The 21,346-nt window shown below is 31.2% G+C and overlaps 1 protein-coding gene across 2 annotated transcripts in view; it reads right to left on the bottom strand.

The window, feature by feature from the left end:
• Positions 1-2,722: 2,722 nt before the first annotated feature.
• The window catches only part of LOC112539470 (uncharacterized), a 53,518-nt gene continuing 34,894 nt past the window's right edge, over positions 2,723-21,346 (bottom strand). For both annotated transcript variants that reach the window (XM_025162033.2, XM_089267005.1), the window contains one exon: positions 2,723-4,520. In XM_025162033.2, coding sequence (XP_025017801.2) covers positions 4,132-4,520 — 389 coding nt within the window. In that variant the 3' untranslated portion in view covers positions 2,723-4,131. The remainder of the gene's footprint in view (positions 4,521-21,346) is intronic.

Here is a 21,346-nt window from a genome sequence, read left to right as displayed (position 1 = left end):
ATTCAAAACTTAACATTCAATTGAACATTTAATGTAATCAAAACTCACTTGTTTTGTGCCAAATGTATGTTACAATTTTGCTCATGCACTTTCATTGGTTTTATTGTATTTTTTATGTAACTTTGTAATTCTAGAGTAGAGCTACTATAAGTCGCGATTTCAGAACTAAACGATTAGACAATTAGCTGGTTAACTGTCAGTTCAATTGCTGTGTGAAGTCTATCTTTACTGTAGTGTACTTTGAAATGTTAATGTAGCGCTTATAATGATATTGTACAACCAACGAAACCTTAATCGACTTTTTTTGGTTGATTCTAACTTATTTTAATTTTTAATTAATTCAGTCTTTTAACCACAATTTCCAGAATTATTTACTAACTTTAAAGTTGTCTCTTTTTAGTGAAATTACATTTGACTTGTTTTCACTTCGAATCTGTTACATTGTAAACTGTTTTATCAGGTAATAAAGGTTGGGTTATAATTTGAAATTTTACCTTAAAGGCTAAGGTTGCAGATGAGGAATATCAAGATATATTAATAGTAATAGATTGGTCGGATAGAAGTCGTGAATATAAAGGACAACAAGTTATTGACCAGGTAAGCTCATTTTTTTCTTAGTTTATTCATTAAAGCCTCCAATTTTATCTAAATAGCTGTCTTCGATAATCGGTATTCCCTCACACTATATCTGTGATGTTTTCATAGCTTTCACGGAATATAATTAGGTTGGCGTTGAAAATGTTAAACATAAAAATTTCAACCCTGATATATTTGGCAATGACTATAACGGTAGAGAGCGAGTTTTATTCATTAAATCAAATTGTTTGGAAATGTTTATTGATGGTGATCGTTTCGGCATAACTACTGAACTAACTTTTTAGGCTCTGCTTTTCATTTCCAATATTTTGGAAAAATCGTTTGTTGTATATCTCTAATTTGAAAAACTCTAACAAACATTTTAGATTGTCATTATTCAAATACACTGTCAACTGTGCATGTGTCATCCTATTCAAATATAATAGTATAATTTTGTGTATTGAGTTATTTCTATACAATGAATCGTTTTAATTTCGTGGGCGATCTTGAGCCAACTGAAATTAGCTTCGATACCCTCTAAGAGTTATGTGCTGCCCTAAGAGACCTGTTCCGAGACAGACCATAAACACTCACCGTAATTATACTTGCTGATGGCTTCGCTCAAAGTCCAATAAATGCAGCTGAGATCAAAGCCTGGCTAAGATGTACTAGAGCGTTCATCAAGAGACAAGCAGAAATTGCTATAAAATCCGAGTTGATTACGAAAATACTAGCAAAGTGTGGAGAGATACCAACATATAGAGGATTGAGGGAATTTTTTCGCAAAGAATGCAAGTTTTGAGAGACTTCCACAACAAGCCAAACAACATTTATTTTTGATGGGTTGCCTTGCCGTCGGCAAACTTATGACCAAACACGGGAAAATGTTGTTTATTGACATAGATGTAACACCAAACTCAAACCAAATAGAGATACATTGGAGTTTGATTTCAGGCCATGAACGTAACCATGATTGTTCACATTCTGATAAGCACTCCATCCATCTGAATAGACAGTCGTTCCAGGCTCAACATACTTTTTCAATACATTAGTGAGGGTATTTTCGTCCCTATGACTGACAATTTCAGCAAAACAAAGCTTAGATTCTCTTTCTATTCCTCCGAATACCCAAACTTTCTCTTTTTCAGATGACAAAATTCGGCCACGGTTATATTTGCTCCATTGCTGCTGCATTTTGGTGTCTCTAATTCAGTACATGTCCTCCATCAGTATGGTACTGGTACTGATTTAACTATTCAATTTGGTACTCGGAAGAAAACTCATAGTCAAGTTCATTTGGATGTAACTGGACGAGCATTAAGGACTCGGATAGAGCGAGATTTCGGACAGCAAGTTGGCCAAATTTTAAAAATGTATTAAGTTAAGAAACAAAATTCTGTCATTTTATCAAAAAAGAAATTTTAACAAAAATTGAAAACTTGAAATTCAAAGCATGCTACAGAAATAGAATTTTGCGCTTTAAAAGTTGTCATAGTTACAAATCAAGCCACGCGTCACGAGAACAACCTGAGGTAAAGTGTCAATCGAAACGGACATAACATAAGTACTGATTGATTACGTTTTATCCAATTTTCTCATAAGCATTCGGCGCCTCTTTCGGTGATTCACATTTTCGTTTACTGGCTTGTGAACTACCCTCCGGTACTGCACCTTGAATGAAAAAATGAAAAAACTGAAATATCAATCCGCAATATTCTCTAACTCTAAGTTAACTTTTAAGCGAGATCTAAACTAAAAGGCAAGATATAAGATTTTTACAATCTTGAGTTTGAAAACAATAGATGAAGCCAGATGATAGTTATTCTATTGATTCGCATGAGCCTACAACAGACTTGATTTATCAATCATCCCGAGCGTTCGAAACTATCGTTCTTTAATATGCGGAAGCTCATGGTTCGAAATGAGATGTGTAGAAATAACCGTTCGTTAATCATGCATTGAAACAGGCGTTTAGGCGTTTACGGATAAAAACGTTCAGTTTGTCTTTCTGGTGTTTTCTCCATCAACGGAGAAAAACGTAAATCTTACGCTAAATTGTTAAATCAAAACACTATTAAAATATTGTAATAATGATCGTTATTAAGTTTACAGTTCCAACGCGATGGATAAAACTTTCAAGTTACACAATGTTTTCATAGATTTTTATGTACTTTAGCCTTTTCAGTTAGTTTTTTGGTACAATGATTAAGAAGATAAGCGCAATTATTTATAAATGAAGTAATGAACCAAATACAAGACAAAGGGATGAACCAATAATATAAACAAATGTTAAAAACAGCAAAGTTTCGCAGAAAATAATCAAAATTATATGCTCAAAAATTGATTCCTAATACATAATATTGAAAATATTGAAAAGCTAAATTGTATTAGAAAGGTCATGCTGGATATCACTGGCTTTGATCACTTCGATGGAGCGAAGATCATCAGACGACAATATTCAAGATGCTAGAATAGTGTATCCGCAAGTGGCGACAGTGAGTTGACAAACGGCTAGAATAGCAGCCTGGACGGTTCCGTCCATGTAAGCAAAAGAAAGAAAAAAATGTGACTTTTTCGGGTTGACTTTCATCTTTTAATTGGTCCTGTAAAGTTGAACTCTTACGGTTGAGCCTAATGAACATACTTGTCCACATGTTTTACAAATTTTGTTAACCATTTGAACATTAGATTTGAATTTGAAATTTAATTTTACATTTGAGACTTTTGAATGAAACCAAAGACAAAAAGTTTCAATAACAAAGAAAACAAAAGATGCAGTCAAGTGTCTAGTAATTTTACAAATGATTGGCAATAAATTAACTCGATTAACAGGGAAACTAATTTTCATCTTTTACTTGGTTTTACAACTGCATTTAAAACTTTTGTTCAGCTGATGAATGAAAATGAATGGATGATAAGCACACATTTGAATGTGAAACAATTTCGGAATGAAGAGAGAAAATGTTGAACGAAAATGAAAAGCTTCTTGTTAAACATTTTCACAAAGGTAACAAACGATTCCAGTAACATTGTATAACATTATTTGCTGGTGAAGTGAAACTTGATTAGTATCTGGAAAGTGTGCATTTAAATTTGATTCCAATTCCGATTAAACCTCGAAACCAGGAAACTCCAAGTTTATTTATAGTTGAGTTTCTTCACGACATTATCATCACAATTTAAAAACTTTGAAAGTTCAATTTGTTGACTAATAAGCGCAAAATGACAAATTTCGTTACAATAACGGACAAATTAAGGGTTCGACACTTTTGTTCAAATATCGTTTTGGAGCGTTTTTGTGTTTTTTATTCTCGATTCTAGCACTATTAAGTGGTCAAGATTGAAATGAAAAGATTGAAGTTGGCTCATCACAAGTTTAATTTGAGCTTGGTGACTTGATTTCATTTTACACTTGAAACTGTTGTCAATGAAAGTGCAAAAGAGTTTGAATTGTCAAAATTTATTCTGGGCTTTTCTTTGCAATTGATTGTTGTGATGATTAATTGTAATGATTTAACTTGATTAGTCGCATTCACTGTGTGCCCAGCAACAGGTTCACTGCATAATCAATGCGGTCATGTTTTTCTCTGGACAAGGCTCCAAGTGATGCATTGGAAAAACTTGGATAAAATCGTTTTGAAATTCAGCCTCAGCTGATCCCATGGGCGGTGGATTACCAAGATCGCGTACATGTTGACCACGCTGACCTTGGTCATATTGGGAACCATTCATGGAGCTTGCTACTGCTGTCTCTGTTTGAGCTTGACGTTTATTTCGCTTTATTTTAATCACAATGAATGTACACGCGATAAGAGCTGCAATTGTTAAAACGGACAGAGCAACTGTTATTTTCATATAAGTTTTGTTAACAACAACTACAATAGGAACACAAATGCGGTCACTTTTTATCTCGTACCCATTAACATCGGCAACTTCATCACCACCTAAAGAAAAGCAAAAAACATCAAAATATTAATAAACTCTCAATCGTATAATATGATAAAATTGTTATGTCAGTTATGTTTACATTCAATGACTTGTACTGAATCGATCCTAATAAACATTCAAATTATTAGATATCAAAGTTAGTCAAGAAATCTAAACTCTCTCGCCAGTCTAAGCGCTTCCTCATCGACTGCCGACTGATCGCCAAAAACATGTGATAGCGATTCATTTTGTGGACTGAATTCATCAACTAAATTATTGAAGCCAAGCCCAAAGTCTTTATCTCTTGAAAAATGTCAATCTCAAAAAATCGCGATTTCTAAACTTAACCAATTTTCTTCGTAAAACATTTTGATTTTTATGCAAAACTTGTTTAAAGCTAATACAAGTCAATCCTTATCGGCTGTTTAAACAAGATTCGGAGGCAGCTTGAAAATTTCAGATCAATTCAACTGTACAAGGGTCAATGGACTAATAATAATCAACTGATCTCGACTAGAAACTTGACTAGACTGACAAGTATAATTCTCTGTTGATAGATGGCGACTTCGTACAGAATTTTCTCTATCAATTTCAATTTCAATCCTTTTCGAATTGGAAATGCAAGAAAAGTTTTTAAAGCTCTTAAAGCAAATAAATTTCAAGATTCATATTGGGCTTGAATTTACAGAAAGTTGTCAACAAACTTGAAAAATTCATGATCAACAGAATAAGAAGCAAAAAAACATTTATTTTCAACTAATAAGCTTCAAGAGAAGTTTTTGTTGTACTTTTTTTACCAAAGTTTACCATCTATTATTCATCTTTTGAAAAGTTGGCAGAATCGACAAGATTTCAAGATGTTTCAATTGATCTTCATCTCACTTTTTTTATTTGAGAAAAAAAAGTTCTTCTCATGATGATATTCATATTAAATAATAATATCACATTATACTAAATGTATTCAATAAACAGAGAAATACTCAAAGTTATCAAGTGTAAATATGTCTTTTATAATTTAATATCACACCTACTTCACTCCCTTTGTCAGTTTCAATAAGCTCAAATCTTATTTGACGTTCAACGAAATAAAGTGCAAAAATGTCAAAATTTGAAAATCAATTTATTCAAATGAGCAATGAAATTTGAAAAATGAGAGCAAAAAAGAGATCAACATTACATTAATCAAAATGAATGGAATCACAGATGAACTTTTCTCTCACATCATCATCTCTTCAGGATTCATTGTTCACAACCTTCTCTGATAAATTAGAGTAAAATGTAAATATTTCTTGTTGACTCGTTAGAAAATCGAAAAATAAAAAATGGCGAAAAAATTGACGAAATAAATATCATTATTAGATGATAAATTTTCAATCAGCATTTCAGTTCATTTTGTAATTATACTTTATAATGCATTCATTATTTTCATACAAAAATGATGTTAGAATAGTTTTAACATTGAATTATTTTTTCGTCGAAGAAAAAGGTTTCATTGACCTTCAGCTGGCTCAGTCTTGAGATTAACTGGTTATCTTGTCAACTGAGTATCCATGAAGAGTTTCATCAACTCCAATAAACTTGAATAAACTTGAAAAAAGTCAATTTTCACTCTCAATTGTGATTAAGGTATTAAGTAGGAAATTATTTTTGCAAGTTTAGTCTTTTTTGACAACATTTTATGTTTTCTCGAAATGCATTTTGTTTTTAACAAAATGATCTTTGCTTGATAAAGGGTTAATTGAATTGCAAAGTGTTGTGTAAATTGACATTCAATGTTAGGTAAACATTATATTGATTTGTACATTTCTAAATGAAATCGTAGAAATTTTTCCTCCCAGAAATTCAATTCAACAGAATATTTTTCTTATTCAAAATTTAATTATGAAACAGAAAGTAAATATTCAATAGTCGAGATTTCACCAAGAAAAGATTTTAACGAATTCTGCAAAAAAAACTGAAATCTCGAGTTATCTTCACTTAACACTGAATAAACAAGTTAACCTGGACTTTTCTTTCGATCCTTACAACAATATTGTTGAGTTTATCGCAAGTTGCAAGTCAGTTAAAAGTCTTTTATCTTCGTAGCTTTGAGCATCGAACTGTATTTCAGAACAAATTCAAGCCGCAGACGATCTTTCGAACTGCAACCTTCTCTTGAAGTCACAACGCGTTTAATCAACAGAAATGACACTTCGATCGAAGTTTCTACCTAAGTTCAACAAGCCAATGGAGTGATGAGAATAAGTTGGTTAATAAGAATAACTTTTTTAAAATTTTCTTCGAACAGTAAATGTATTCAGTAAAGTGTCCTTTATTGTGATCTCTTTATTTGAATAAAGAGTTTTTCAGTAGATTGAAAGTCTTGAGATATTATTTTTGAAATGATTAAAGATTCCTAATAATACAAAGTAACTGAATTTGGTTGCAACAAATCTTATTGATTTCAGGGTTTATTCATGTTGAGTGAACAGCAAAAATGGTAAAATTGGAAACAGCTTGAAGTTAACAGTTAACTGAGCAAACTTTTGTTGCTTGAAACCATTGAAAAAACCAAAAGGTTTAATGTAAATTAATTTCAACCAATTTAAAGCGTCTTTGTTTACCATTTAATTTGAATCAATGAAAAACAATTTTCAACATTAAAGTAATTTAATGAGCAGCAAACAAGGTTAAAAGAAGCGATGTTTACTGATTACTTTTCATCTTGTTAAACTACTCAAATTATTATGTTATACATTATGATGAAACTTTGTTTCAAATAAATTGTGAAATTAATTGGAAATGAACTTTACAAAGTTGAACCAATTTAATCAATCAAATCATATTAACCAGGTAAACAGTAAAGAGTAAAATGAGTAAAGAAGAAAAAAGATCGTGAACTTTTTTCCAAATTAAATGGTAAAGTTGAGAGTAATTTAAAAACTCAATTTACTCAAACCGAGCAATTTAACTTTGAAATGAGAAGAAGAATGGAAATACGAAAAAATGAAATTAATAAATCACAATTAGCTAATGATTTGCAATTGTTTTCCAACTTTGCTAATTCGAGTTTCATCAACCTTTTCCTTTGCATTATTCATTCACAGTTGATTGGTAAACATTTTCATTTACACAAATCATTATTAAAATCTTTTTCCATGTTCATTTGATACTTTTGTTCACCTTTATTTTCACCTGAAATTATAATTGATTAAAGAGAAAAAGAGAAGAGAAAAGGTTCGTTTTTTGGTTCATCTTATTTGGAATTTATTTACCTCAAGAGTTCAATTAATGACAACTTTTGTTTAGCCATTCAACGGGTTTCAAGACATTTCAATTGAATGAGAAACCCAGGAAAATCCCTTTGGTCATTGGGATTGGTTATAATGGATGATTATTAACATGATTCAAATTACTTTTCGCTTCCCTTCATATTATTTACTTTGCTTCTGTTTTATTTGCTCGTCCAACTTTCACTGAAAATAAGTTGAACAATTTATCTGTTCCAGTCAATAAATGAATTTGCTTCTTTTCCTTCATTCCTCATTCAATTATATAAATACTTATTTTCCTTTAATCCGGTAAAGATTTATTTCCAATTAATACCAATTTTACATGCAATTCATTTAATTCCGACTTACAATTTCATCCGATTTAATGAAACATTTTCACAGTTTATTAGTGTTGGTCAGAACTGGTGATCAGAGTTTAACTTTTCAAACTTTTTCAACTTCGATCCAAAGTTAAAGTGATCGGCTGAGGTAAAATGATTAATTTTGGCTTCAATTTTCTTCCAAACCTTTTAAAAGATCTTCTAGAAGATGGACTCAATGTAATCAATGCTCAAAACAATTCAATCTCATTTGGGTGAATTAAAACTGTACAGACTTTCAGATGGAAAATTCAACAAAAGTAACTTTGCAAATGTTTAAAACATGTTTGAATGTTCATCCTTTTGATTCGAAATTCTGTAAATTTAGATTTTTTAATTTATAAATAACAATATTCCATGAGAAAAATTGGCTAAATTAGTTGTTCAATTGAAATAACTTTACAAACATTTATAAATATTTTCAAACAAATTTCTTTATGCTTCTGAATTTCTGACTGGCATTAATATAAAAAGTACAAAACAGCTTGAATAATTTTCCAAAAGACAATTCATTTTAACATCCTCAGGCAATCTGTTGAAAAGAAACTCGATAGTTCCTTAAATCTTCAGTTGCAATTGATGTTGCCTTCAATTTCATTTACATTATTAGTTTAGCGAAAAACTTGTTAGCCTTCTATTTTGAAGCGGAATGTTCATCTTATTAAGTTGGCGAAATGATTGAAGCACTTGCAATATCATGAGTTACCCGAGAAAAGCTTGAACTCAAATTTGATATTTATTTGGTTCCACGAACTGGAAACTAGTCAATATAAGTTGAATGGTGATATTATATGCATAATACGATATTTTGTTTCAAGTTAACCTCTTCTTTTTGCTTCTTCGAACGAAGTCTTGTTTCGAGTATTTGTCCTTTTTTCTGTTGGCTCGAATGTAACTTGTTTATTATGTAATTTGTACTGCGTTGTTCAATATTCCATTATCTGTCACAGGTAAAGCAGAGCAAAAAGTATTTGCAAATGGATGCTTACAAGTAGCAGCACTTGAAATACTTTTACTAATAATATAAGGCGACAATAATATAATAATAATCTGAACCAGTAAGAATAATAATTTGCTCAGAATGTTGCATTTGATTTTCTCGTCATGATAATCTATTTTCAATGTCATTGTTATTCTAGCGTTTTCATGTCTACAGACGACTGAATAAACAAGCTTAAAATAGATGCTAATTGTGCTCGAATAACTATTAAAACATTCAACATTCAATTCTCAACTTGCAACAGATTTCAAGTGAAAAGCAAAGTCAACAATGAGTTGACCCTGCAACTAATTTGGAATCACATTCATGATATTATTTCAAATACATTTACAGATGAAAACAATGCCAATGCAAATAGAAAGAAACATTTTCTCGTTGACTCTTCAGCATTGTTGAATACCAATGGACAGTCTAAAGTGCATGTAAATTCATAGTTAATTGATCGTCGAGAGATTGAATGAAATTCCGAGAAAAGATTTCAAGTCGAAACTGTAAGTCGACTATTTGAACGGTTAATTGGCGATCAACTTGGTTGATTGAACCGCAAATTGATGCATAAATGTAATTTGTGAATGTGGCAATTGAAAGCATTTGGAACGATAATTAATGGCAATTGATTAATTGTGTTCTCAATGCTTCTCAATCTTATTAGATGACCACTTGTATTAGATATTTATCTTACATTATTGTATCGATCAACTTGACGAAAGGTGAAAAACGTTTCCAATGATTATCTAATAGATTAATTGAAATCCTTTGAGAAGTTGGTTTGACAGTTGAGAGGGAAGAAGAAGAAGAGTCGAAAGGTGATTCTTTACGATCTTACCCAATAATGGATGGTGAGACCATGTTGTTGGTCAGAATTGAGGAAGAGAGAGAAAAGATAAAGATGCTGATTCGTTCTGGGAGTTGAAGCTATTATCATTCCAAAGCCATTAACATAACCCTTTACTCTATCATTATCATTATCTTTAACTTGAAACTGCAAGTCAAAAGTCGATAACCTGAACAATTCTGTTAACACTTTCTTTTCTTTTCCTCAACTGTATCTTTATTCATCAGAGTAACCATCAGAATTGGAATAGCAAAAAATAGGTTTCTCTTAACAATAACATAACAGACATCGCTTATTCGCTTCTAATAAATAACAGGATAACAAACAAGCTGATAAATTCTGACAAATGAACAAACTTTCATCAATCTTGATTACCTTGGAAATGGGAAAACCTAAAAATGTGATAAAAAACGAAAGATAATAAAGCTTATTAATCAATCCCTTGAAATAATGACGTTAAGGTTGATAACTTCTGAGAACCGACGATTCCTCTAATTATTTCCAAACTGTCTTCACCAAGTTGATAGCAATAATTAAGGTTAATCAAGAGTAACACAGCCAATGGAAAGCAATGAAATAACAAGCCTGGAAAGTGTATCAATAGTACAAAAGGTTTCTCAGCTGAGGTACAAAGAGATATTCCATGATAACTATTCGTGTCTATCATTTGCTGATCATAAAGTCTTTAGCTGTGAACTCAACTCTTGCAAATGAAAAGTTTCATTCGAAGAATCGAAATGATTTTAACCAGTTTTCGTATTTTGTGTAAGTTCAAATTTCGAAACGTTCATTGACTCGAAATTATTTGCTATTGCAACGATTTCGTCTGGAAGCGAATTTAATTTCAAAGAAAAAGATTTTAATGAGAAATTTGTCCAACTTAATCTGTTTGCTCAACTTTGGAAATAATTGAATAACAAAAGTTTGCGTTTCCAATGAACTTTGTTGGAAAGTTGACACAATTTCGAGAAAGTTTATTCAATTTGGTTGAGAAAACTGTTTAAAATATTTAATTTGCAAAATTGAAGATTAAATTATTTTCTTTTTCTATTTCATGTAAGATGGAATTTGAAAATGAGCTTATTTAAAAGCAGCCACAATAATTAATAGAGTTGTTTAATTAGTTTTCGTTGGCAAACAACAATTGCAATGTTTACCTCGATTTAATCTTGTGGGATTCATCTGGAAACTGATTATAATGCGAAAAGAATTGATTCAATTTTTTGTTCTGTTGAAAGAATCGAGCAAACAAAATAAGAAAAAGAGTTTCACTCCAATACCTTGAATACCTTATTAGTTACAAAAATTCAGTTGTTTCTTAACTTTCCATTGGAAACCTCAGAAAACGGAACAAGTACTCAGACAAAATGCTACAAAAACAGACACTTTCAGAATAATCAAGGAAATCGATTTTATTGATTTTCTCACTGCACGAGAAACAGTTTTACTTCCTCTTCTTGATTCATCTTATTTCCAGCATTCTTCCTTTCTTTCCTTCTCATCTTCTTCAGCAACAACGTGAATCAAGGTAAGAGTAAAATTGTGACTCTTGATAACTGAGCCAAAGAAGAAGAAAAAGAAAAGGTAAAAACTTGAAAGAAACTGAGCGGCCATGAAAAGAAAGTGAATGAAATGAGCAACAATAATGTTCAATGTTGAGGAAAGAAGAAAGTATCATGACTTATAATGATGATATATTTCAATGAACATTATTGTTCCCAATGATTGTTTGTCTTTTCCAACTCTTTATCTCATTCCATTTCTCACTGACATTTGTTATTATCACATGAAACATCGCAATAATTATTATCCTATTTCATGATTAAAAGTTGACCTTAAAGTTAATAACATTTCTCATTGTAATACCTTTCCATCTTTGACAATGCAATGAGAAATCAATTTCAGAAAATAGTTTCAATCGTTAATAACGATGCAAAAAATGGTTAATTTCAGAGGAAAAGTCGAGTGGAAAATGAAGTTTTTCATCAATTTTTTCTCCAGCAAAAAATGTTGAACTTTTTTCTGTCAAATTATGAAATTCCAAGGTAAATGTTTTTATCGTATTACATGTCGAGTGCTTGGTTGAAATAATCAAATGGACATGTCCTTCTTTCGATTTGATTTACTTTTTCTTCTTCTCTCTCTTCGATCTTTTGCTACCATGATTGATGAAATCTGGTCTAACTTGTGATTCATTTTGTGATTGTTCAATTGTAAATTCAACACTCATTTTACCAATGAAATAATAGCCTTTGGGTCAAATTTAACCTTTCAAAACGTTTTTAAAGAAGCAAAAGTTTATCATTGAATGTATTGGAAGGTAAAAATGAAAAGATAAATAGTGATAACGCTTGGATAGCCTGCAGTCAAGACTAAATGTACTCGACGTGTTAAATGTTATTATTAATACTTTCATGTTATCTGTTGGAAAGTGACGTTTAGAAAACTCTTTGCCACTTTAACATGAGCTTCTGGAATATCGTTGAAATTGATAAAAATAACATTTTGCGAAATGCAACTTTGGTAAATATATCTTGATCAAATCGGAGACTCAACAATTGTCTTTTAATGCATACTGATCAATATCTTTTGGATTGATCGCAATTCCGAGTGCTAGAGTCACTTTCAGTCTCACTTAGACATTAACTGTAGACTAATGGCAATGGTTTGCGCGACTCAGATCTTACTGTAAAAAGTCGACTCGAATAATCCACTACTTTAAAAGAATCTCTATTTTACATAATTTCTGCATACTGCAAGATGAATCCCCACAGAAACGAAACCCTTTACTGAATGATTTCGTGTTATTTAAGATAGATTGGCTTATTAGCTGGTTGTTTCAATGTAAGGTTTAGGTTTAGCGAAACAGCCTTAGAGTGAACCAGATATCCAAAATGGCTGTAAGAGCGAAACTGAGGAAGGAATCTAAGCTAATGAACCGCTCAAAATCTTTGAGAAATGCTTTTATCTGTCGATTCATTGATGAATAGCAAATTATTTATAAAATTAAAGTCGACTGTCCGTCTCTTGATCATATTGCAACGATAGTTCCTGTTTATTTTGAGGTTAATCAAGTAAAACTGACAGATTCTTTCATAGATTTTCACAATTGCTAGGTTTCATTAGATATCGTTAAACTCAAATTCGACCTGAAACAGTGTTTGAACAATCAAGAAACATAAATTGGATGCCCGAGAGAATGGAATAAATTTGAATGTTTCTTCAATCATTTGCTATATTAATGAATGATAAGCCACTTTTTTACACATTTATTGTTCATTTGAACATTAATTATTCACAATTAGAGACATGCAACTCGTTCTTAACATAATTCAAAACTATGTATCTTAATATGTACATTTGCAAAGCAGTGTTTCCATTATATTTGCATAAACTTGGTAAACATAATTTTCTATGCTCTGGGCAATTTCCGCATTTCCATTCAGTTTTCTGTAGCATTTAACATTTCTCAATATTTACTCAACACTTTTTCATTTCACAGCTAAAATAAGCCAATCAACTCAAACAGTTGGCTCAGTTTTATTGAAACAAATAAACTTCTTTTTCCTTCCAACAATAATGTCCTCCAAGACATTCATGATGAAAAACAATGAAACGCCTCAACAGATCAATGTTGATGTTTAAATTTGTCTTCAGCAATTCCACTTTGAATAATAAATGAATCACAAACTTTGCATTCAATATCATCAATAATAATGCTGTAAAACTGTAAACTTTCAATATTTATCATCAGCCTGATTCTGAAATTCATTGAAAATTTGCTATTCAATGTTTCCCAGAACAAGACTAAAGAGAAATAAATTTCTATCAATTGAACTTTTGAACTATTCAACAATATTTAGCCTGAAAGTTTACAGAACAATTTGCAACTTCATTCAACTGTTTCAGTAATGAGTGCTGTTTCTGCAGAATCGTTGCAATCAAGAGAAAAGAGAAAAAATTAAGATGTTTTCATTTGCATTCTTGTTTCTCATGGATCATTTAGATTTCAATTCAATAATTAGCCACGATAATCATTTAATTGAATAAACGAATTGACTTGAAAGGAAAGATTAAACTCTTTTTTCGAATTCATTTCAATGGCTACAGAATCAAGGGCAAAGTGAAACGTAAACAGTTTGATTATCGGTTGATAATGGAGTAAAAGGGAAACATGGAAAGGTTGACTCGAGTTGAACACTTTTCTTAATGAATTTTCATCAACAACCATTAAAAGCCATTAACTTTTAACTATTTAAATGGATTTAATTTGTTGAGTGAAATGTGAAAATAATGGCAATAATGCTATAGTGCTACAAATAATGTTGTTCCTGTTGAAGTTTGAAACAACCTTTAAAGGCATCTTGAAGGCTGCAACGTTTATTAGGATAAAATCAGTTATCACTTCCATGAAAACAGTTGAGTTCTGTAACAGTTCATACAGTGAGGTTGATTCAAGGAATGACTAAAGATTTCCTTTACGATTAGTTTTACTTTCAAAATTGAAACAATAAACAAGGTAAAAGACGTAAACAGAAAAGTCATCTTTTTGTACACAATTCTTGTACGAAATGATCACATCTCTGAATCAATCAAAGACAATTTTCTCATCATTGAATCGTTAAATTTTCCTTCAAATCGAACGAGCTTCAACTTCGATGAGTTTTGCGAAGAAAAAAAAGCATAAAAGAACTCGAACTTCTCTCAAGAGTTTTCGTGAAATTAACAATTCAAAGGTTTGAGCTCCTTCAATCATTAATAATAGATCGAGTATATTCAGAGTAAATTGTTACATAATTTCAAATAGAAGTAGAAATTGTTGGAAATTTCGTTACAAAAGATATAATCCAATCAAACTGAATGACACTGAATTTTAAGCTCATCAGAAAAGTTGTTTGAAGTTATTACACAACTTTGAGCATTGGGTCATGAAAAAATGTTGAAACAATAGTTAATGGAACACAGATTATTGAAAGATATTCATGTAATAAAAAGTAATGATTTCAATGGAAACAAAGTGAATAAAATATTCCCCTGTAACCTGGTTTTTGCCGAATGAAACACCAGATAAAATCATATGCCATCTTGAAAGGTAAACAGATAGAGTTAAATATTGTTCTGTTTGTCCATGTTTTATGTTCATGTTGCCTGGTAAAAGCCTTTGAAAAGAAGAAAAGAAAAGAGAAGAAAAGTTGAAGAAAAAGATGCAACTGAACTAAAGTTACTTTCCCTGTTTGCCTGATATTCATTTGTTTTATTGAGCAAACACTAAATTCATTGAGCTTCATATTTCACCCAACTGGCTCTAAATTTACTTTGATTCACATTGTTTAAATAACTTTATGGATTGAATATTGTTTTCAGTTGTTTTGTCATCTCTCAATGGATACGATAAAAACAGTGAGAAAAGTGTGTAAACAAGGAAACTGGAAACATGACAATGATGATAATTAAAGAGCTACACGTAGACTCGGATTAACATTTCATGCTCATTGAAACTTTGTCATACAAGTCAATGTCCTTCCCTGCATTGAATCACACAACTTTATATTCACCAAAATACAAAAATAGAACATTTTCCTTTTTTCTCTCAATTCCTTTACTTTTTTCTGTTACTTTCAAGAGATTGAAGTCAACCAGGGAAGGCAAACTGGGAGTGAAAAAGGTTGCAAGAAAAAGAAAATTTTGGTTTCGATTTTTTACTTTTATTATTATCATTAATATTTTGCTTTTTGTTATTGGTTGAGCAAAATGTACTTCAGAATAACATGGTAAAATGAATATTTGCTGAAGAACTTTTTACTCTCAATGATCAGGGAGGGAATTTTAATCAATATTATAACTATGTTTACAGTAAATTTTCACTTGTAGTGTCAGTTCAATTCGACAGATAAAAGGTAAATTTTGTGGCTCTTTGTTTACCATTTTATTCACAATGAATTAATCATGTTGATTAATGAAACTTTTGCGATGGTTTCACCTAAATTCCATCAGGAATTTCAATCATGTGAAATGAATCAATTAAAAGTCTGGAACATTACTTTTACATGGAGAAAAAAATTTCTAACGATTTATGTTTTTTTCACTGAATTTTCGTTTCTCAGTTTTATAGGGTTTTGTGTTTCAAGAGTTTTTAAAACTGAAATTAAATCTCTAAATCAAAAGTCATGAAAAAGTAATAATAAAACTCAGTTTATGATCAACCGAGTTCTGTTAACAGAAGAATGGTTTTTATGCATTTTTTATGGTTCAAAATATTCGTTTCACTTCGTCATGAGAATCACAATTTCGACAGATTTTCAAGTTTTCATAATCAGCTCAATGGATCCAATCATGTTGCACATGAAAAATTTATCAGAGGAAACATTTCATCTCATTATGCAAAATCGAAAATTGAATTCTGAAGATCAGGAAAATCTTTTTGTATTGATAATGAATTTTGTTATCTAACGTTTTCAAGAAACTTTACTTTCGAGTTCAACTGAAGTGTAAAGGTTGAGCGTTCATTGCGGTTTCAAGGGAATCAGATGCTAATCATGCAAGATGGAAAAATGATGAATAAAATTTTTCCATTTTAGTGTTGGCTTTTCTCATTTCACCTTTTCATGTTGAGTTACAACTTGATCTGATCACCTTGATTCTCAGGTGCAACCTTTCGAGTTTTGAATTTTGAATATTCTGTTGGAGTTTTTTTATCAAAAGAATTCAAGTTTTACGGAAATTCATTTTCAGCTTTTCAGGTGATTAGTTCTGTGTGCATTTTGGACGTTCATGTAAAATTTCAAAGAAACTCAATGAAGCTGATAATCTCGATACTCGTTTGTTTTGATTGATTGGCTGAATTCCAATGTCGAGACTGAAGAGTAGAATAATGAAAGTGGAAAAAGAAACAAATTGAAAGAAGAATTTAATTCCAAAATATTGTAATGATGTGATCATGTTTTTTCAGTTCCCTTTTCTTCTAGTGATGAATCATCCATTGAATGAAATAATGTCAACGAAAAGTAGACGAATCGCATCTCAAATTGATGCAACGATTTCATATTGCTTATTGAAGTCTATTTTTGTTGCTATTATAATTTTGTTATCGAAAAATTGAAATTCATATGAAACATTTAACAATTTTCTGTTGAAGGTATTCAATCAATTCTGTCATGGACTCAACCAATGTTAACAATGTATCTTTATCTGTTAATAAAACTGACAATGAGGATCTAAGATAAAGACTGAAAATAATTATTCAATAACCTCATCTGTCATATTGACAAAGTACCTTCAAGTACAATAGTGAAATGTCAAATATCAAAACGCTTATCTTGAAAGTTTAAAATTGAACGAAATATAATGAGTTTACTTTGACCTGCAACCATTCAAACAGTCAAAGAGACGATTCCAAGAAAGGGATTCGATCAATGATAATGCAATGTGACCGAGACTCTAACCACTCGTCTGTAGTTTGTGGTAAATCAAGGCTCGATAATGCTAATGAGCTGTAAATTGTTGCATGAATTGAAATCTATCTAGTCTGTTGGACAGTAAAGTATCTAAAGTTTATTTTGTTAGCAACCAGGAATGAAATAAATTAAACTACAATTTGGTTACAATGCATTTTGTCTAGTGAAAAGAACGCTTTATCCCCAAAATGTGCTGATTTAAAATTTAAATTTACTCTGAATAGTCATTAGAGAGGTTGAAAGTGCAGTTTAATTTATCATATTAGGCATTCAGAGGAGACAAAGTGATTTTAATGGATATTTTCATTTCAACAGAAATTAAAGTAAATACAATGCACTCATTGACTTTTCCATTTGTATAATTTTGCAAATTGTTCATTAATGCTGAGTAAATGTCTTTTCCAACCAACTATCAATTGCCCTTTTCTGTGGTCCGTTAACTTGAAGAGGTAAACTGCAAACAGATCAACCATTATTTGTCTTAACCTTAAAGAGCTACTAATAACATACAAATTTCGCGGAAAGAGTTAAATGACGAAGAAAACGATCAATTTGAATTAGACTCGACCAGCCTAATCAACCTATTTTTACACCGAAAACAAAGGACAAGAGAGCTTCTCAAAATTCAATTGAATTGTTCAACCAGACTAGACTTGAATGATCCAACAATTGAATCAACAAACCATATGACTTGACCTGATTCAAGCAATAAAATTTAATAAGCTTTCGAGTTGAAATCTGATTCGAAACTTTTTGAGATCAAAAGATTTTCGATTCTTCTAAATCAAGTTTCGAAATGCTAAACATTTGGAAATTGATTTTACAGACGAATCGAGTTTCACACATTTAGAGTGACATTTCAAGCAATTTGTTTTCAGGTAAACTCTAATTCAATCATTTTCCAATCTCTAATTATGTACATGAGTTGAATCATTTTGACAAGTAACAATCAGAGAATCGATTTCCATTCTTGACAAATGTTGAACCTCGAATTTTGTCTGCCTCACAAGAGACAACAAAACATGAAATTAACGTTTGAAATGTTGAGACTTTGTTTGTTCCTCCATTCTTATCTTGAACCTTCTGTTCGCTCCTGCCATTTCATCCAACGTTATAATATTAATCTTTTTTTTCTGTTTCAGGTAAACTTTTCTTCCCTTTCAGTGAACAATTGTTTATACATTTTACTTTTGAAATGCAACCATTTCAATCAAATGAACACTCAAATTCAGTTCCATGTTCTCTGTCAGTCTCAAAATTTTTCATCATAATGTTCACCTTCGCCTTTACCATTTTCATCTTCTCCTCCCTTTGTCACCATTAATTTAATCTGTCAACTTTTATAAAAATCATTCAACTTTTGTCTCAACAATTGCTTAAAACAATGACTTTCATTCATTCCTTTATAAGCCAATTTCATCTCTAGACTCGTCAAACTATTGAATGACAAATCAATTGTTATCCAACATCAAACGTTAATTTCAATTTTCTGATTCAATAAAACCATGAAAAGGCGAATCGAGCAATTCACTTTAAAAGTCCATTAACCGAACAAAATTGACATTCATTTATCCAACAATTTAATCGCAACTGTCGATTGATCGAATGAACGAAACTCGCCAAGAAAATGAAAAGCCAAATGAAAGGAAAGTCAATTCTGAAAGTAGTTTCAAGAGAACCAATAATGACTTTGAATTCTTGTTCTAACATTGAACTTGGCTTCGGGCTAATTGAGGAAATTAAATTTCGTGTGCTAATTTAATCACGATGAGTAAATTGAGAAATGTTTGGTTACTTGTTTGTGTTTCATTTGAATATGTTGAAACTGAATCTGAGATACTTTTATTTCTTTGGTTCGGTGATGAATTATTGGCTTAACTTTTGTGGAAGGGTAAATTGATGTTAACTGCCAGTTGAAGTTGTTGCTATGAATAAGTCAACGCTTTGTCCACTTGTTTTACTTGAGAATAGACAGTTTACTTGGAATGAATTTATACAAACTCTTGAACTTGGTGAATTCATTTAAAGCTGAAACGTGTTTAGTTGGTTGAAATAGTTTTTTAATTCAAACTTATTTCATCCATTTTACATTGCACTTGGAAGCGAAACTGAAATCATTAAAATTATTAATACCTTTGATAACTAGGTTACACTCAAGAAGTTTTGTGTTTTATTTGGAAAATGATTTTCATTCCCAAGTTAAATGGCGGTTTTACAGTTTCATTAACCTCTAATCATGTTATCATTTTCTCTTTGCTTTTCTCATTCCATGATGACTATCGTATTGTACGTGAGATGAGCAGGAGAAGAAAAAATGACGAAGAAAAGGGCAAAAATTAGTTGTTCAACTTATCATGATGTTCACGAAATATAATTCAATAAAGCATTAAAGAGACACATTTTGATTCAATTGTCCTCGACTTTTGAACTCTTCAATGAATTGTCGATTACAGCCACAAAGAGCAAAAACCGTTCAATGTTTCTTAATTCAGATAACGAATCAAACCTGAGCCTAAATCGACTTGCAGTTTCAAGGTTTGCAAAGCACTTAGCAAACCTTGGCTACAAACTTGCTTACGAGGTAACACTTTCGGTTGAATGGCTACAAGTCGACTCAACCCAATATCACTTATCCTTCCAATCAACTCCTTGTTACCTTTCAAACCTGATCTATGAAGTTTGCTGACAAGTCTTGAATCCCCCATTAACTCGAGTCAGCTTCAACTTTGAAATGTGATGGTAGCTACGATCGAACCAACTACAGCATTCCTTCGTCTCCACCTCTGTCTACATTGCAGAACTGTCCACTTAGGTTAGAATCTTCAATCAAGTAAACATTACACTCCTGAAGATCTTCAAGATTCCAGAACGGACTTGAACCCGAGATGGTCTCTTGAAGAGCAAACTTCTTGACTAGCATTAAGTGTAACTAAATAAAGCAAAGTGTTATTCTAATGTCATCTTCAGCGAGAACTTTTTCGTTGAAATTTAGTAGCTTGTCTTAATTAAATTTCGAATATCGATTTTAATAGTTTAGTTTAAAGTTCGAGGTTTCGTTGAACCTGTGGATTGAAGATAATGCTTCAAAGTATCAATATTGAGAAGACTGGAAGATGTGTTTAGATCGCTTGATCCATTTGCGATTAACAAAAGGCATTAACAAGACAATGACATTCTTTGAAAGGTTGACAAAAAGTTAAAGCAATCGATATGTTAAATCGTTACCTAATATTTAAATAGTTTCATTCAACTCACAAGTAAAATGTTTACATTGCATAAATGATTAACCATTAAATGGAAAGTTTCAACACTAAAAAAATGTAATCTCATTGTTCATGATTCAATATTAACGGTAAACTCTGAATGATTTTGAAGGGATTTGAAGAAGCGGATAAACTTGAATGTTTACGAGATTTTAAACCGTTTTCTCTCTTTTATATTCGATTCTTTGTTTGTCTCGATAATGTTACAAAAGGATAAAGACTTTTCCTTCTTTTGTTTCAGTTATTTTTAGAACTTTTTTTCTTCTCCTTTTCGCTTTGTCTTTAGTCTTGATGGAAGGCGATGGTTGATTGTTTTTGTTTGCCTGGAATCATCAGTTGAAATCAAGCAAACCACAGACAGGAAATTGACTGAGTAAAAAAAAGTGTGACGAAGATGAATAAAAATTCTGATAACAAAATTTGATAACAGGAAAGAGCAAACAAATGGATTCATTATTATAATATTGTTTGGGTGAAAACGAGTTTATAATCATTTTTATCCATTATTCAATGGAAAAAGATATTTCCTTTTTTTCTCTTTTCTTCTTTGCTCGTTCAATCTGACGGTAACAGTTGTTGTATTACATTAAAAAAGTACACTTTTACTTGCACTTTTCCCAGAATTGATGGACCGTTAAATGAAAATTTAGAAACGCCAAT

Source organism: Tetranychus urticae, chromosome 2 (assembly GCF_039701765.1).
Source record: "Tetranychus urticae isolate SD_2017Ah chromosome 2, NJAU_TeUrti_SD_1.0, whole genome shotgun sequence".
Taxonomy (NCBI): Eukaryota; Metazoa; Arthropoda; class Arachnida; order Trombidiformes; family Tetranychidae; genus Tetranychus; species Tetranychus urticae.
The sequence above is the reverse complement of the archived record's forward strand: the minus strand, read 5'-3'. Positions and strand labels throughout refer to the sequence as shown.